This window comes from Trachemys scripta, chromosome 8, assembly GCF_013100865.1.
Source record: "Trachemys scripta elegans isolate TJP31775 chromosome 8, CAS_Tse_1.0, whole genome shotgun sequence".
Lineage (NCBI taxonomy): Eukaryota > Metazoa > Chordata > Testudines > Emydidae > Trachemys > Trachemys scripta.
The window spans coordinates 64,547,316-64,567,030 of NC_048305.1; the positions used below are offsets into that span (position 1 = coordinate 64,547,316).

General features: G+C 39.3%; 1 protein-coding gene across 1 annotated transcript in view; it reads left to right on the plus strand.

The window, feature by feature from the left end:
* CRB1 (crumbs cell polarity complex component 1) overlaps positions 1 to 19,715 on the plus strand; it is a 151,611-nt gene that overhangs the window by 39,118 nt on the left and 92,778 nt on the right. Inside the window, exon 5 of the mRNA XM_034778351.1 lies at positions 15,651 to 16,604. Coding sequence (XP_034634242.1) covers positions 15,651 to 16,604 — 954 coding nt within the window. The remainder of the gene's footprint in view (positions 1 to 15,650; positions 16,605 to 19,715) is intronic.

Consider the following 19,715-nt stretch of genomic DNA (forward strand, 5'->3'; position numbering starts at 1 on the left):
CTGGGATATTTAAGATCAGACTTTAAGTGGTAAACAAAATTACCCAATTTAATGGTTCAAAAATGAATGTAAAGGGATCAAATCACATCCTATACAGCCCTACTGACTTCACTGAGTGCTGCACCAACTTACCTCAGCATTAAATTTGGCCAAGTATTTGATTTTTAACAAAAAAATTTCTTAACATGCATATTTTGCTGTTTTGAATTTTGAAAACAGTCCTATAAACTCACCGTTATAAACCCTATTAAGATACAGTGTACTTGGAATTCAGGAAATTAACTTTATTTCGATAAAAGGAACAGGAGTACTTGTGGCACCTTAGAGACTAACAAATTTATTAGAGCATAAGCTTTTGTGAGCATATGCATCCGAAGAAGTGGGCTGTAGCCCACGAAAGCTTATGCTCTAATAAATTTGTTAGTCTCTAAGGTGCCACAAGTACTCCTGTTCTTTTTGCGGATACAGACTAACATGGCTGCTACTCTGAAACCTGTCTTTATTTCGATAAACACTTTTAAAGGCAGAAGGCTTGATTCTGATCTCCATCATACCTGTGTAAATCAAGAAGTTAACATAATTGTAAATCTGGGTAGAAATTAAACAAATGGCTATACAGTGCTGGGCTATATATGGACAAGACAGTTGTTCCTGGAGTTACATTATTGCTTTCTTTATAGAAAGTTTTTCTTGAATAGCTATGATTGTTAATTGAAGTGTTCCAACTGTTCTATATTATCTATATTAAACTGCACAATCTTTCTTGGCTGGATGGATTGTATTTTGTGGTAAGAGAAAAACATTTGTCATCATTTCGTTTCTCATTATCTACAGCGTGTGTGTGTGTGTGTGAGCCAGAATTTATTTTGCTCTTCTTTACAAATGAATTAATATAATATTGAGGTTTCAGATAACAGTAACCACGTCGTGTATATGGAGTATTTATATATTTGCTATGCCAATAATATTGGCCACTATTCAAATGTCAATTCTGTATTAATCTTGATTCTTAAATGTACAAGAATACAGCCCAGCCAGTATTTTGCTGTTGCAATAACATTAAATGTTGTAATTCTCTCCTTAATTCACCGTGTGGTGCTTAGAACCTTTAAGGGTCACAAATTGCATTTAGTTAATATATTTCTTTTACTCTACAGTATCCTCTGTAGGCTTGAGAAGACTTTATGCTGCTACTTGGTTTGCCCCCTTACTCTGGCAAATGTTATTTTGGATTTTTCAGTATTAAATTCTAGCTTGAAATTTACATGATGCATTATCCTTTGCTTATGAACCAGCATCACCACACAATAGGAAAATGTCCTGTACTTCCTGCATCTACTGAGCCAGCAGAGGGAGCATAGTGTTTTATAGATGTGTAGGACCTTATAAACATTGGCAATTGTTTGATTTTAGATTTAGCTCTTTATGTCCCAAAGGAGCGATTAGAGCCTAATCCTGCAGATTGTACTCACTCTTTACAGTCAGAGTCCTTTACAGTCAAAGGACTTTTGGGTGAACTCAGGTCCTTCGTGTCAGCATTTTCTTAGGCTTGCATAGATTCAGGGGATTACAGAAGTTGGGCTTTGGTGTCATGTCGATTCACACAGACCTGGACATGCTATGAAAAATAGGAGTTGCAGCTTTGTGCAAACATGAAGAAGTAACTTGATAGTTGAACCGAGGCTAACATCCGCTGAAAGGTGAATAGACCTCTGATGCTTTCACACAGGAAAATAACATGGTACTTCCATTCCCATGTGCTGTGTCCTGTTGATGGGGCAGGGTGTCTTATTGATGAAATGACTTCATATTTAAGATGGACAGTGTGGAAGGAAGTGTTAGAGTGCCGGATCCCGAGCTCTCACAACACACACCGCAGTCTCAACAAAATAAATATTTTGATTAAGTATTTTATTTTTATATCTATCTATCTATCTATATATATATACACACACACACACATTCATGTGTCCTCCAGATTGCTAAAACAGCAGTAAAGTAGGTTAGAAACAAGTATGCCGTCCCTTACATAAGGTTCCCATAATACCAGTGACATAAATGATGTCACCTTTTAAGCATAATGGGCACCTCCATCTAGGCTCAGAAATCTCAAGGGTAATTACAAACTTTGTTTTCAAATACATTTAATAGTTTATTTATGGTGTGAAATGCTTTTTACCCTTTTGAACTTTCAGATTTCCAGGCTAAGCAAAATTGTAGGCATTTTCCTTTAAAAAATAATTGCATCTGGACTGAGAAATTGTGTGCCAAGATCCAGCCTGAACTAAATTAAATGGGCTGAGCTAACAGGCTGGTTGGTGGTAGAATTCAGTGCTGCCATGCAAGAGATGTGAGTTTCAGTCCAGGATGTAACCTCTTACTTCAGAGGCCAAAATGGGTAGGAAACACTGCAGAGACACCACACTTATCCTTGGGGGAAGGGAATGTCTTGCACGGATGATTCACCAAAACGGTTAAAGAGATGCAATGTCAGGCTCCACAGGGAATACAACCTAGTTTTTATAGGTCATCATGGGTCTTCAACCAGTGAGTAGTAAAGGCAAGGGAAATCATGGGGGTGTTGGAAATGCTCAAGACTGTCATGCACAGATAATCCTCTAAACCTTCTTGGACAAAAGCTGCTAAGCCAAGAACCTCTGAATTGGTGCAGGTATAACAGAAAAACCCAAAGATCCTCAATTTTAACAGCAGGGCCAATCTGCCTCCAATTTCCCATCTGTAAATGAGGGTAATACTTACCTGCTGAAACATTACCCAGAATACAATTGGGACTGTTGGACAGCTGTGTCCACTCAGTTCTCCAGTCTGGGGTGCCTTTTACACTGCTTTGCTTTGAAAGCAATCACTCCTGGTTTCTCACACATAGCCTCCAACACGTAAATTACCCTCAGCTATAGTGCAAAAGGGCTTCAGCCAGCCAGCCTGCCATCCTTGAATTAGACTGCAGAGTGACACCAGCAAATTCCCAGTCCCAGACTTTCCCCCAGAAATGTGTCTTGTACTGCCCATTATCCTCTTGGACAATTCAAGCTCATATAAAGTCCATTATTTCATTAATAGAAAATTATATGCACAAACCTTATCTCAAATGGAGTTCCCCAAACACTTCAATCCAAACACACTGGCATAGATAAAACAGTAAAATAAGTTTATTAACTACAGAAAGATTGCTTTTAAGTGATTACAAGTAATGAGGCATAAAAGTCAGAATTTGGTTACAAGAAAATAAAAGGTAGAATGCAACTAAGAACTAACTTAACAAGCTAAATGAATCTCTTACCACATGATTTTGCGGTCTTACTGGCAGGATGCCTTTCAGTCAGGACCCACCCCCCAGTCCAATGCTCCTTTTCTTGTCCTTCAGGTGTTGTGGATGTCGTGGGCAGAGAGAAGGGAGGAGAGAGGTAATCTAAGGAGTTTGTTCCCCTTTCTCACAGCATTTCTCTTCTCCGAGAATCATCTCAGCTGGGGTTCACATGACAAGTCTGTGGGATGGGAACATCCAGCTGTTTCTTTGCCAACATGTAAATTTCTCACTCACATCCTTTTTCCTGCCAAAGAATAGCCACTTAATTAGGTTATAGTCCATTTGATTACGCTAACACCTGGCTGAGGTGCTGGGTAGCCTTTTGTTTCTGGGGCACTATTTTGAAGCTGTTTTCCTAGACTTGGAACGTGTCTTATACAATAGAATTTTATAACTTTACATAGAGTGTTGCCACTCATATTTTACTGGGACAATAATGTTCAGCAGATTATGAGATTTAAAAATGATACCTCACAAGGCATACTTTGTACAAAATTTATCATAGTCTTGTAAAAAGGATGAGCATAAGGGTACAGACTGTCACACCTGCCTTACAGAAGTGCTGTAAGATTTAGTTAATAATGCACAGCATTTGAAATTGAAAAGCATTATGTCAGGTTCCCTGATCCTATAAACCACTACAGCTGGACCTCATGCTTCTGTGAGGAAGCTTTAAACATAGTAGGTAAGAATGAAGCCTAGTCATGTTTGCAAGATCAAGCCCTCATTGCTTGGTTTTATTATTTTTTAACAGAAATTCTACTATTTTATGCCTTGTAAAGATGGTTCCTTTCCTCAAAAAATTGACTAGTGTTTCAACTATCCAAATGTTCTTTTTTTGTATAAAACTACATACACCAGATTCCCATTGTAACCCACCAAGGACAAAAACCAAACAACCCGCTGCCCGCCCCCCCCCCCCCCCAAAAAAAAACCCTGTGTGTGTTTTTATGCTTCTTGACTGAACCCAGTAGATTTACATTTTGCTGACAGTTAATTATCACTGATGAGTCCTATGACTAAGGTCTTCTCAAGTACATAAGAAAGTACGTCACAATACCAAGCAGTAAAATAATCTGGGGAAACGAGTTCCAAAAATTTTGTATTTTATGTGGTGTGTCACATAAAAGCTCTTTTACCTAAATTGTTCCCTGTAGCATCTCACTCTTAATTGTTTTAGTGTTTGCAGAGAGTAAGAACATGAATGATAGTACTTTGCATATTTATATCGGCTCATTTGCACTGCTTGAAATCAACACTGAAGTGATTATAATGAGGTATGACCTGTTTTTGTTTAGATATGCTTAGTGACTCTTCCAGGTGCAAGGAGAAGTTAAAAGAAGTTAAACTAACCTTTTACTTCCCTTAAGGATGCTGATCATCTTTTTAAATAAGAAAATATTTTAATTACCTTGAAAATAGGGACATTGCTGTTTGTTTAGGAGGGAATGGATTAAGGAAAAGGAAAAATGCAACATATGTGGCTAATTTGTGCTGATAATTAGTTGCTAGAAATAGATTTATTGGGCCTGATTCAGATTGATCTCACTCTGGTGTAAACTCTGAGATTCTAGCTATTTTAACAAGAAGACAGTATTAGATAGTCAAAGTTCAATAGTATTATGGATAATACACTGTAATGTCGGCACTGATTTTTTTTCTACCAAAAGGATTTATTCTTATTTATTATTAGGTTGTGTGCATATGGAGAGGGGCTGTTTTTGAGGTTAAGCCTTAGGGCTTGTCTCCATGAATACTTAGTTCACAGCAAGCAAGGCTGTGAATTTACCCCGGGCCTGCGTGCCATGCACTAAGTGTCCATGTGGACACTGCTGATGCACAGTAAAAGCTCCCTAGTGTGCTTTTTGATCTACCCTGCTTTGTGTACAGCAACACCCATATATAGTAAAATCCATGCCCTTACAAACTGCTGTATCCAGTCCATAGCAAACCATAGTTAAATACAATGGTGAGGATAACGGTTATTGAAAGTATGTTTCAAGGAGGAGTAGAGACTCACTTTTCTACTTTATATCTAGCATAATATATACATACAGTATATACACATCTATTTTTAGGGCTCTGTTCTCCTTTTAGCTGGGTATGCCCTATTAAAACTATCATTTTCTAGCCTACTGGCTTTTTGAATTTATTGTAATATGGACTGACAATGAGGTTATGCAAACGCAGTCACTTTTATAGATTGTAGAGATGCACATTGGTTTTAGCAAAACAAAATTTCTTGCAAATCACTGAAATATTTTCCCAAGCTACTATCTCCCTGGGCAAGAGTTAGGGGCAGGAGCAGTTTCACACTAGACAGCACAATGGCTGTACATGCCTATCTCAATTAGAACAAAGAGGAAACAGCCAACAAGAGACAAGATACAAAATTCCTTTACAAGAGACTGGATGCAGCCAAGCCTCTCAATAGCTGTATTAATCAAACAGCAAACATTCTTAAAAACCCTACAGAAGTTTTAGGAGTGAATTTTTTTTTTTAAATTCCAGAGTGAGGTTTTCTTTAATCAAATGCTCAAAACAGATTTTAAGTCAATGACATGTGATGTTGTATGAACCTATTAAAGAGCTCAAAGGGATTGTTTGTTTTAAGGTCCCTAAGGATACTTGGCAGTTCAAACATACACAGTATATGTTGGTACAAGTGTGTAATCTACACAAAATGCAAAACAGATCATTGATGTTTTGAATTTAACAGTCTGGTTGGGGTACCCAGCAAAGTGAAAAATGAAAAATGGGGTGAATTGTTAACAAATCTCTCTCTGACATTCTGCCATGGCACTTGCAATTACAGCATACTGCAAGTAGAAAATAAAACATCTTTCTTTGGCTTTCACATGTCTAGTCCACAGCTCCTTCCAATCAATTGTAACCCTGTCTCCAGTCCTTTTGACGCCCCTGTCCCACTTATTTCTGTTCTATTTTGATCCCTATTTTCCTCCACCTTTTGTAAGTAGACAGTCTGCTTCCTCTCATATGACTGCCTTTTCTCCATTACACAATCCAATGGCTCTTGTTTTTCCTAACTCTTCTATATATTCTGCCTTTGACTTTGCTGATTTTCTCCTCCCTGAATCCACCTTCGATCTGTTTTTAGCCCCTTCCTCCCTCCCTTCATATTCATGTGTATATATAATATGAGCTCACCATTGCTGAGACAAAATCACTATTCTGCCTCCCAAACTTTCTCTACTTCTTTTTATCTTCAACCATTGATGCTATCCTCCCCATCACCCAGACCAGTATTTTTGGTGTCATCTTTGATGCCTTCATCTCCTTCTCATTGATTCATAGAAGATTAGGGTTGGAAGAGATCTCAGGAGGTCATCTAGTTCAACCCACTGCTCAAAGCAGGACCAACCCCAACTAAATCATCCCAGCCAGGGCTTTGTCAAGCCGGGCCTTAAAAACCTCTAAGGATGGAGATTCCACTACCTCCCCAAGTAACCCATTCCAGTGCTTCACCACCCTCCTAGTGAAATAGTTTTTCCTAATATCCAACCTAGACCTCCCCCACTGCAACTTGAGACCATTGCTCCTTGTTCTGTCATCTGCAACCACTGAGAACAGCCTAGCTCCATCCTCTTTGGAACCTCCCCTTCAGGTAGTTGAAGGCTGCTATCAAATCCCCCCAAACTCTTTTCTTCTGCAGACTAAATAACCCCAGTTCCCTCAGCCTCTCCTCATAAGTCATGTGCCCCAGCCCCCTAATCATTTGTGTTGCCCTCTACTGGACTCTCTCCAATTTGTCCACATCCTTTCTGTAGTGGGGGGGCCCAAAACTGGACACAATACTCCAGATGTGATGTCACCAGTGCCGAATAGAGGGGAGTAATCACTTCCCTCAATGTGCTGGCAATGCTTTTACTAATGCAGCCCAATATACCGTTAGCCTTCTTGGCAACAAAGGCACACAGTTGACGCATGTCCAGCTTCTCATGCACTGTAATCCCCAGGTTCTTTTCTGCAGAACTGCTGCTTAGCCGTCGGTCCCCAGCCTGTAGCAGTGCATGGGATTCTTCTGTCCTAAGGGCAGGACTCAGCCCTTGTCGAACCTGATCTGATTTCTTTTGGCCCAATCCTCCAATTTGTCTAGGTTACTCTAGACCCTATCCCTACCCTCCAGTGTATCTACCTCTCCCCACAGCTTAGTGTCATCCACAAACTTTCTGAGGGTGCAATCCATCCCATCCTCCAGATCATTAATGAAGACGTTGAACAAAATTGGCCCTAGAACCGATCCCTGAGGCACTCTACTTGATACTGGCTTCCAACTAGACATCATGCCATTGATCACTACCTGTTGAACCCAACGATCTAGCCAGCTTTCTATCCACCTTACAGGCCATTCATCCAATCCATACTTTTTTAACTTGCTGGCAAGAATACTGTGGGAGACTGTATCAAAATCTTTGCTGAAGTCAAGCTATATCATGTCCACTGCTTTCCCCATATCCAGAGAGTCAGTTATCTCATCATAGAAGGCAATCAGGTTCATCAGACATGACTTGCCCTTGGTGAATCCATGTTGACTGTTCTTGATCACCTTCCTGTCCTCCAAGTGCTTCAAAATGGATTCTCCCTTTACACTAAGGTCATCTCCAAATCCCACTCTTTTTTGCCACAACTTCATCTCCAAAATCTTACCTGCTGTATCTCTGTCACCACTAAAATTATTCTGTTTTCTGTCTTGATTACTGCACTTCCTCTTCCTCCTCCCCGGCTTTCTCATAGCTCATTCCCCCCTTTTATCTGCCCTGTGCCCTCACTCTGACTATGTTCCTTTTAAAGTTCTACTCTGGATTCCCATATTCTTTGAATTTCACTTCAGACTTAAGCTGGCTCCAGACCTCACTTCTTCCTACAGTCCATTCTACACCATGTGCAGAACCTCAAACTGCTTTCTCAACTGCTCCTTTCAGGGCGGACTGTGGCATATAGACACTGACCCACACGGTGGGGGGGGTGGGAGGGAGAGTGGCATAAGGACACACCAGTCCAGGGGAAACCCAAGAATGATTGTTCTTCATTGCACCAGGGCTGGGGGTTTGTCATGTGGGAGCCTGATGCAGCTAACTGAAGAGTTGGGGATCCTGATACTAGTATTTTACCCCTCCACTTATGTCCCCACTATTATTGCCGCCCTCCTTCTCCCAGTTGGTCCTTTTTGGCTCATATCCACCTTGGGATCAAGGAGAGGGGAGACAGAAAGGCCCCTGAACTGTCTGCTCAGTAGTTGCCAATGTGTACGCCAGAGGCCAAGTGAATCCAGAGTGTAGGCCTAGGGGCAAGCGGCAGCTATGCCATGCTGTTCTTCTATGAGAAGGCTTCATGCTATTCTCATGCCCAAGAGTTGCTAACCTCTGACCATGCTCTACATAGAATATTGAGGAAGATATACTGATGCTTAGCAAAGCAATCTCATGAAAAAAGCCCAGCTGAAACGACTTAGAAGCTGATGCTGGTTGTTAAATAGGTTGGCTGTTTCCAATATTTGTAAAATAAAATAAACAGACCAGTCCTCACTACACAATCACCTACAGCAGGTATTTTTGTTTTCAAATGAAAATTATTTAAGGTGTTACCAAACATCTAACAAATGGAAAAAAATGTCCAAATGCTGTTGCACTCAAAAAGCTTTAATGATGTAAGAGATTAAGGCCTTTTTTCCCCTGCTTAAAAAAAAAATCCATGAAGGCTGAAAAGTTCAAACTAGTCTATGAAGTTTCAGCCCAGTGCAATTTAAAAAGGTTGAGTTACAGCATATTATACCAAACGTAGCACATTATGAATTCCATATTCCCTCAGCAAGAGTGGCATATTTAATGAGTAAGCCAAGTCATTCAGCTCTGTTTCCATTTTATGTTTTTCCCAAAATTGTATTAGGTTAAAATGGACATTTCAACTGGAAAGAGGAAAAATAGCCGAATAATGAATTTGTAGGCAATAAAGCAATAACTAACAAGTTACTAGGACTTTACAAAATTTGTGTTCTATGTGAAAGTTATCATGTGTACATTATCTCAGTGTCAGCAAATGCTTATTGTAATGCAGTTTTAATCAGGGTTTCAACTTTCCATGTGCATCAGCCCTGTCCTGTCTTTTGTCTTTTGTACTATATAACTTTTTCCTGCTAAAACAGCAATACAAGATTTGCAAGGGCAAATCTGATTGCTGGTTGGATTAAGACCAGTATCCAGCAGAAGTAGTTTTTTTACATTTCAGAAGAGAAAAAAAATCCTTTAATTCACCTCACCAGCTCTGTAGTGTTCATAGCAGTAACATTTCCCTCCTGACCCCTGTGGCAACTGATTTACACCCTGAATCAGGAGATTTAATTATCATTATTTGAGGATGGGCGATTTCGCTTCCTTGCAGTCTCTCACTCATAAAGGTGCATTTCCTCCTTCCAGCAAAAAGTAATTATCTCTGCAATTATCAGCACAGATGTGGCAAAATTTGAATTTTCATGATTATTCAATAAGATTTGGAGCATTGAAGAATATATACCCAGCGAGATCATTCAGCTGGCCTCAGGATTAATGAGCCTCTTGAACAGAAGATGCTGCAGAGAGTGAAGGAGCTTTTCTAACAGACTGTTCCAATACAACTGTTAAGATGGGCGGGGAAAGGATAATTACAGATTCTTCCCTGTCCACCCCCCAGAATACATATTTTTAAAGGGCACATTATCATTTAAGTTGCTGCAAGGTTTACTCTTATTTGCATTAGAGTTAGCTTCATTTACACTTTAGAGACTGGGAATTATTCAGCTTTATGAGAGAGATGAACCCAAACCAAAACGCCATATCTGAACTCTTTGTAAGGCTCTGAACCCCCAGAGTTTGAACCCCACATCTGAGCCTGCCCAAATTGCAGAGAGCTCAGATTTGGTTCCTGATAGTGTTAGCTTCAAGCTGCAAACCAGAATCCAGATCTGTAGTTTTCTTTCAGGCCCATCTCCTTGTAGCAGTGCTGTACCCTCACATGGTTTAGAAATGTGTAGTTGATAAACTTGAATTTTCTGGGTATGAATGGCAGAGCTTCCTCCATAGGTGGAGCAAGCAGAAATCTGACCAACGCTAAAAGCAGCTGCTCAGGCCTTCAGAAAAGTTTCAATGCTGATTTTAGTTGAATGGTTGACTTTATTTGACTCCCCTTGCAAGCAGCCAGGGAACAGGTGTTTTGATCTCTCTAGCTGAGATCCTGAGGTTCTCAAAGTGTGAAACTCTTTACTTGTACACTGAGCCCATTTGTTAAAGAAATAATCCAGTGACAGTAACAAACTCCCAGGTGCCATTGTACCAGAGTGACTTTTCAGTAGAGAAATGCACTTTAAGCCTTGTAAAGTACACAGATACCACAGCATGAGCACCAGATAAATGCTGATCATTTTTAGTCATAACACCAATGTTTCCATAACTTTGTATAAGGTTTCCTGAGTTACCTTTGAAAGAGTCTGAATTACAGTGTTCAAAAGCATATGCATTTATTATATGCATGATCACACTATATATATATATATATAAAACTTTTCCAGCTGGAGGGGATGCCTTAGTTATCTAAACATCAGGTTGCAAACTTCCAGGTCCCATGGCACTCTGGATTCAAATGCTGGCAGGGTCAACTCAGCCCTTCAATCTGTCAAGGTAGAGCAACTGAGTTTCCTGTTTATGGGAGTCTTTGAGACCATAAAAGACATATTCCCGAGACACAAGGCTCTGACGACCCCTGATGTTGGGCGGGGGCACTCAAAGCCAGTCTGTGTGTCACTAGACGGGGAGGGATGCATGTCCCAGGCACTCAAGGAATGTTCTGATTTACCATACCCCTGACAGTCTCAAGTGGCAGGACTTCTGTAGAACTATGACTGCCTTTTAAAGGTACCCTCACCCTCAAGGAGCATGCAGTGCACATTTGGATGGGGCGTTGTAAGTTATAGCTTGAGAAAGAGTCCAAGTATACATGCCTACTGCGTAAGCAGCATAATGAGTCTTAAGTTAAGCCCTACTGATCTGGCTTGGGGAAAATACACCGTCAGGCTACCTCAGCAAACATAGTACATATGTGGAACAAGCTAATCCTGGAAAAGAAGCCCTCGTTTCTAGAATTGTTTCAAAATTTACAGAAAATTATTTCATGGACCACATAAATATTGTAAGATCCATTTTACTGCGGAAAAAAATGGTTGTAACTAGGATGCAGGCTTACGCTGTTATAATGACAGTATTTACAGGTAATTGGGCTTTTTTGTTGTTGTTGTTGTTGTTGCTAAACTGTGTCTTGGCTCAGACCTCTCAGTATTTTCTGGCAGTTCGACTGTACTGAACATACAGTTTCTGGCCTGAATACCAACTTGCTACTTGCATAATATTTAGAATGCATTAAGAAATTGAGATGGGAGAGGATGGTAAACAGATTTCTAAACAAAGACGCAAACAAATGTTTAATTCAGGTAGTAGCTTTAATTTTAATTATTTAATGGAGTGAAAAATTAATGGACACTTAGCAGAATTAAATTTGAATAATTGCTTTTGTCATTCAATTTCTGTGGCAATTTGCTACTAATTTTGAAACAGCTTAATTTAAGATTTGAAAAATTTGGTGAGTAAACAGTTGTAATATCTTAATAGCACATTAAAAATGCAAAGAAATTATCTGTTTTTTCAAGTACAAGATCAAATGGACACATTTCATCCAATTTTTAAAATAAAATGCATCATCTCAGATGGGGAAAAATTAACATGGTATACGAAGAGAAACATTTTTAAAGTATTCCTGATTTCAAATTGTATTATGAAATAAATTGTGTACAAAAGAAGGCTGGATAATTTTACTTTCAAAAGAATGTACAATGTATTTAGCTGAGCAGATGCTTATAACTACCAAAACAATTAGCACTGAAGTGACAATTACTATTCCTTCTTACCCTCTCCTGCCGCTAATTTTTGGTCTGTCTCATGGCCTACCCCTATGCAAACTATTTTTTACATGACAACTTATACACCAAACTGAAATTGGTGAACCACATAGGCAGTTCTATAAATATTGACTAATCCTTTTATCCTGAGTGGCAGTGGTCCTTGTTTGCACAGCCAATTGGCAAATAACAAGCAATATCAGACAGTGCTTGTAAGGAGGTTTAATTATTCTTGAGAACTAAACAGGGATTTAATCTTTGGCTTTTCAGTGGGGCTTGCGTGTATGTTTTGTGTTGATCTTAATACAAACTAGAATAGATACAGTTTGTTATTTTTGAAATCTCATTTAATACTGCTTAAACAGCAGAGATTCACATTCAGACATTGAAATTCTTATGAAATAGTGTTTCCTAAAATTGATCCTAACATGCAGGTTCTTGACATTCCAGGAAAAAGAAGAACAGGAGTACTTGTGGCACCTTAGAGACTAACAAATTTATTAGAGCATAAGCTTTCGTGGACTACAGCCCACTTCTTCGGATGCATATAGAATGGAACATATATTGAGGAGATATATATACACACATACAGAGAGCATAAACAGTGCATATATATCTCCTCAATATATGTTCCATTCTATATGCATCCAAAGAAGTGGGCTGTAGTCCACGAAAGCTTATGCTCTAATAAATGTGTTAGTTTCTAAGGTGCCACAAGTACTCCTGTTCTTCTTTTTGCGGATACAGACTAACACGGCTGCTACTCTGAAACCTTACATTCCAGGGTTTACTTTCTGTAGACAAAGGAACACTGTGGTGTGGTTTTGTTCTTTGTCATACTTCACCATTAGTAAATGTTCTACTTAATTTACAAAGTGGAAATGTACATGATTTACAAAAAAAAGTGGAGAATCAGCCCTTTTTTGTGATATCTTTATGAACGGCAGGAAGGATAAACTGGGAGGATAGGCTCAATGATATATATGCAGGGCTCAGATAGGTGAAATGGGAATACATAAGTACCTAGACAGACCATATGTTGTGCCATCCACTTGCCAATTCACTCTATGAAAGGTGTAGTATGAAGCTCTGATCCATACATTGCTAAATGAATTCTGACGACGCTGAGGGTATACAGCTCTTGGCATACTTAAACACCCAGCTGATCCTACTGCTTCAATATTGCACACATTTTTAGCCCTGACACAAAAACCCAGTGACACCCAAATGACTACAACAGCAGTGCACGATTGAGTTGTACATACTTGTGGACACTTGATTCTCTATGTTAAAGGCAGAAAAAGTAGGCGACATCAGGAAGATGATGTATTAAAACATCGGCTGAAGCATAACAGCTCAGTGGAACTTCACTTTTCATATATTCAAATGACTTCTAGTATAGCAAAAATCAGGACAAGACTACAGCATATAGATTACTGTAAACTGGGTGAGGCAGATATTGTTCTGGCCCCCAGTCAATGAAGGTTTAGAAAGTGAACTTGACTTTAAGAAAGTCAGTCCCAATTATTCATATTTCTGTCAGGTGTCACTACACATTAATGTACAAATAGACATCTCATGATGGAATATATATAAGGTAGCTGGGAAACAGAGAGACTACAGCAGTAATAGCCCATTGCCAAAACATAAGAGATAGTATTGGCTACATTTGATGATCTGAACTTTCATCTGGAAACTTCACACCATAATTTGAGAATGATAAATGACAAGGGTCATTGCTAAGACAGGGAGCTAGTTATGACAATGATTGAGTAAAGTGGACAGACACTGAATTAGTATGGCTGCTATTCCAAGCTAATCAAAATAGTTTAACTCGTTCCTATAATTTCGCTTGAAGGACATGTGTGTTTTGCAGTAGTAGGTCAATCTCTTTATAGGTTTGCATGCAAAGACAGGTACAATATATGATAACAAGTTATCCTCGATGAAGGGAATAGTGTCTTCTTATATGCTGTTAACTACACTACAGAATTCTTACACAGTTTCTGGAGAGCCAACCAACCCATCTAAGCCAATTTAATTTCAGTGGGAGATACTTGGGTTCAAACATTATTTTGGTTAATTACTTCATAATGATCAAGCTTTGTAATTATATTTCAACCAAAGAGCTCAAGACATTTCCTTTCCTTCTCTGGAATAAAAACTGGGGAGGGAAATGGAATCTCTGTGTTAAAACCCATGTGAGTTTTCAACCAAAAATCCCACTGGGATCTTCTGCAGACCTCTATGGATTTCCCTTCTCCATTAAATATGCAGGCCTAAATGGATTTCCCCTCTCCATTGAATATGTACTGGTCACTCTTGAATGGTGTGGTTCCTGGCTGCTCTGTATCAGAAGGGAAACTGCGGGATCTAGGCCCCATTTATTAAGTTTCAGATCTCTGTGAGATATGTGTTACTAGCATCAGAATGAATCTGTTGAAGGAAGAGAAAAGTCGCTCCCGAAACATGGTGAAGTGTGCATTGAATATCAGAACTTCAAATATGTATGTATGTTCAAAGAGCCATCTGTTTGCAAGACTAACTGGTCACCCTGGAGAAAGCTGAATCTATAAAGGGAGGAATGGGGACATGATTATGGGAAAACTTTTTTTCTATTTAAGGTACGTATATGGTTCCCATCACTGTAGTATCTCAGCACTTCACAATCGTTAATGTATTTATACACTCAACACTCCTGTGAGGCTGGGCAGTGCTACCATTCCGTACCTTACAGATAAGGAACTGAGACACAGAGAGACTGAGCGGCTTGCCCGGGGTCACACAGGATGTTTATTGAAGAGCTGGACTTAAACCAGGTTTCCCACAGCCCAGGGTAGCGCTCTAACCACTGGACCATTCTTCCCCTTAACTGAATGAATGTAAATGAGAAAGAAGAACCTGCAGTCTCTGATCTATGTATTATTTTATTATTCATACATATTAACGAACAGTTCTTGGCTTTCAACATGGGATTTAAAAAAAAAAAGTATTTTTCCAAAAGAATTGCCACTTTCACACCCACTCTGCCATGGAAAGCAATTTGTTTGATCACGTCTTCATCTTGATTTCATTACACTGCCATTCAAGACAAATTTGTAGCTTGCTCTTTTCTTCATCAATTATTTACCACTAGAGTATATGTACAGAGCTTAGCACAAGGCCTTGACCCTGATTGGCACCACTATGCACTACTGCAATACAAAATAATAACAGCATCTATTCTAATTGCTGTCAATCTCTGGGGACCAACCATCCCTTGATAAACAGATCCCCCCTGTAATTAGAGTTCATTTTATTAAATATCTAAAACAGTTTGAGAAAAACTGGCCTGCACTTATCCAATCAAATCATCTTCTTTTTTCTTCTTCTTTTGTTTAGGTATTCACTGTGAAGAAGACATCAATGAATGTTACATGAACCCTTGCCAAAACGGTGGCACCTGTGAGAATTTTCCTGGAAATTACACGTGTCATTGCCCATCTGGAGAGAAGGAGGGGATTTCTTATGGTGGCAGGAACTGTACGGAGGTCCTCCTTGGCTGCAATGACCATCAATGCCAAAACAGTGGTTTATGTATCCCTCATTTAAAAAATGGCCACCATGGATCCAGCTGCATCTGCCCACCTGGGTATACTGGAACACACTGTGAAACAATAACCACCTTTTCTTTTAAGGGAAATGGTTTCCTTTGGGTGAACAGTGACATGACCTCTGTAAAGGGATCTTTCTGTAACATAAACCTGAGGTTTCAGACTGTGCAACCTACAGCTTTTATATTTCACCGAGGGGAGAAAGATACATTTGTCAAGTTGGAGTTACTGAATGGCTACTTACACTTATTCATGCAAGTCAATAACCAGCCACAGGTTCTTTTGCATATTTCACATAATGTCAGTGATGGAGAATGGCATTCCGTGGAGGTAACCTTAGCAAGAGCTGTTACCCTTAATTTACTTGACAGCTCTTGTATAGAATCATGTGTCAATAAATCTACTGCTGCAATAGATAGTGATCAACTGATGCTTGCATTTCAGAGCACATTTTTGGGTGGTTTACCAGTGGGAAACATGAGCAGTGACTCTCCACCTAACATCTATAATATGCATTCTGCACCTTCATTTGTCGGCTGTCTTCAGGACATTGAAATAGACTTGAACATTATTACCCCTGAGAACATATCAAGTGAAACATCTTTAAATGTCAAATCAGGCTGTACGAAACAGGACAGGTGTGAAAACCACCCTTGTAAAAATAGGGGACGCTGCATCAACTTGTGGTTGAGTTATCAATGTGACTGCTACAGGCCTTACACAGGGCCAAACTGTTCAACAGGTAAGATAATGCTTTTGGCATTAGTGTATTAAACGCCAGCTCAAAGCATAATCACAAATAACAAATCTGTTTATAGCAGTGATGAAACACTATGACCCTTAAGACCTCCGCTGCTTACTGTCAATTGATGAGAAAACACAAGAGATTAGTAGTAGCACTTGTTCATTATTTTCTAGTTCTCGCTATAGGAAGCCTAAATTTCAATCAGGCAGAAAAGTGAAGGTAAATTGATGGGTTCTGCTCATCCAATTCTTCATTTTTTTTTTTTTTTTATTTTTATTTTTTTTACTTTTAATATGCCATTAAACTTTGGGAAACTCTGGTTTGCTGTAGGTTTAGCACCCAGTGACCTAAAGGCTATGTCTACACTATAAACTAGAAGAACAGGAGTACTTGTGGCACCTTAGAGACTAACAAATTTATTAGAGCATAAGCTTTCATGGACTACAGCCCACTTCTTCGGATGCATCTAATAAATTTATAATAAATTATGCTCTAATAAATTTGTTAGTCTCTAAAGTGCCACAAGTACTCCTGTTCTTCTTTTTGCGGATACAGACTAACACGGCTGCTACTCTGAAACTATAAACTAGGGGTGTGATTCCCCTACTCATGTACACATACTTGCACTAGCTCTCATCCAGCTAGAGTGAATATAAATAGCAGGGTAGTCACGGTAACCCTGGTATCAACAGTGGAGGCACAGCTGAGCCAGGCTGACTACAAACCTCCCTGAAACTGGGCTGGCTAGCTTGATGACAGCTCCTGTGAGTACATCCACGACAGGGGAAATGACACCACTAGCTTGAAATATAGACATAGCCTTAGGAACTTAAGTTCTATTTTTAAAACTAACTTAGGTGCTTTACCCCCAGTCTCAATATCTGTATGTAAAGCAGTGCTCATGTTTTTGAGGGTAAATGAAGAATGAACAAAACATTGAACAGATGAAAAAATTAGATATTTAAAAAAAAAATCATATCTGAGCTTTCACCAGCAGATTAAGCCTGACAGTCAGTAGCATCATTTTGCCAACCAGCCTAGGGAGAATGGACGCTTGAGGATTGGCAATCGGATCTTTGGTTAGCTGGTTGAAGGCCAGCCCCGGGTAACAGTTACCAATAGCTGTTACCATCTGAGAGCTGCCTGGTTGCCTGCATGAAATGAGTCAATTTCCCACTGGACATGTGCCCATGTCTCAAAAAACATTTAACTGGCATCCTTAGGGGCAGAGTCAGCAGAGAGGCCAAAACCTGAATGGGCCTGGAAATTGAATTATCCTCACTTTAGGTCACGTTAGGGTTGCCAGGCCTCCAGGATTGTCCTGGAGTCTCCAGGAATTAAAGATTAATCTTTAATTAAAGATTATGTCATGTGATGAAATCTCCAGGAATGCATCCAATCAAAGTTGGTAACTCTACTCCATGTGTTCCATCAAGTATGAGCTGAGGCAAACTGGAAGGACGATATGAAGTCCCTGCATCGCTGTCTGCTATGCTCTACCTGCTATGTGGATAAACGGAGTGCATCATTCTGCAGGGTTATAAATATAGCACCTTTCAGGAACACTTTGAACTGGACCCTCCCCTCCTTTCTCAGCAAAAGCCTATTGAGCTCAGACTGGGAGTTTTGCCTGAGGAAGGTGTGCGGGATTTGGCCCTCTATTCACACACAAATGCCCCCCACCCCCAGTTACAAATCACTAACTTTCTACTAACACATGTTAATTTGAGGATGAAGAAAAGACAGTTTATTTTAAACCAGGCAGTCTGGAAAAATGAAGAGCATCAGCAGTGCCCTGGCTAGATTCAAAGGGCCAGATCCTCCGCTGGTGCAAGTTGTCATAGCTTCATTGAAAGCAATGAAGCTACACAGATTTATCCCAGCTGAGGATCTGGTCCCATGGGGTTATTGGATGTATTTAACCAGAAAGCTGCATCTTGAAATCCCTTTCAAAATGTTTAAATATTACAGCATATGAAATGATATATTTAATAGTTATCAGTACCTTTTTTTTTTAAATGTAAAATGATAAAGCCTGAGAGGTAATTCTAACAGACTGCTTTGAACTCCAGCTGTAATTTATCCAAAGGTTTGAAAAGCAACTTTGGAGTATAGGACAACATCTGGTAAATATGTTTGCCTCTTTATATGAAGTGAAATGAAAACCATTCAGGGCCAAGAGAGGCTTATTCTTGCATTAGAACTGTTGAGAATGATTAAAAAGTATTTGGTATTTTTTTCTGCTGACCGCAATATTCCTTGCAAATCATACCACCATGCCACTTTGATACATGGATTTTAGATATATGCAGTACTTAAAACACTATGGCAGTGGGGAGGAGGGGACTTGTGGCTAGGGATAACATAAGAAATGTTGGTGTCCTTTTGAAGAAAAGTTGCTGCCAAGGATTTAATTGACATGAGGCAATATTTTCACTACATATACAAAATAACAAACAGATGTTGACTTATTTTGATCAGCATCCAGATGTAGTGACACAAGAAGTTAATATTGACCAAGGTGATGCTAACTGTCCCATCAAACCCAAGATCAGATTCAATATTAATTTTTTTTTGTGGCAAAGTAATAGAAAATTTCAAGTACAATATTACCTTTTTCTAAGACTCACCCTTTCTTCTAATGTTGCAAGGCTCCTGTACTCCAGCTCCTAACTCCATTAGAAATGCTCGCTTTTTTCACATGAAAAATGCTTAGTTCTCAAGGACTGCCTTCTAGAGAGGGTGCATTCTACAAAGCTCTCATGCCTCAAAACACCCATTCCAGCAAAAGGGAAGATTTATTTCTACATGTCATGGTTTTAACAAGCAGATAAAGAAAGAAACGTAGATAATCTCTTTCATAAAATTAAAATATTTCATACGTAGTTATTTATGAAATTGTCTATTCAGGAACAAGTCAGGGATTTATTCCCCTTACTAAATAATATTACTGTGGCACATACTAACACCATGGTTGTTAAAGGACTGTTAGGGTTTCCACAATCAATCCCCTATTTTCATGGGTTTTATAACCAAGTCATAAAAAAAAGTAGTGCTGCAGGCAGAAACTTGACATATGAGGTCCCAGTCCAGGAGTTTTACTGCACA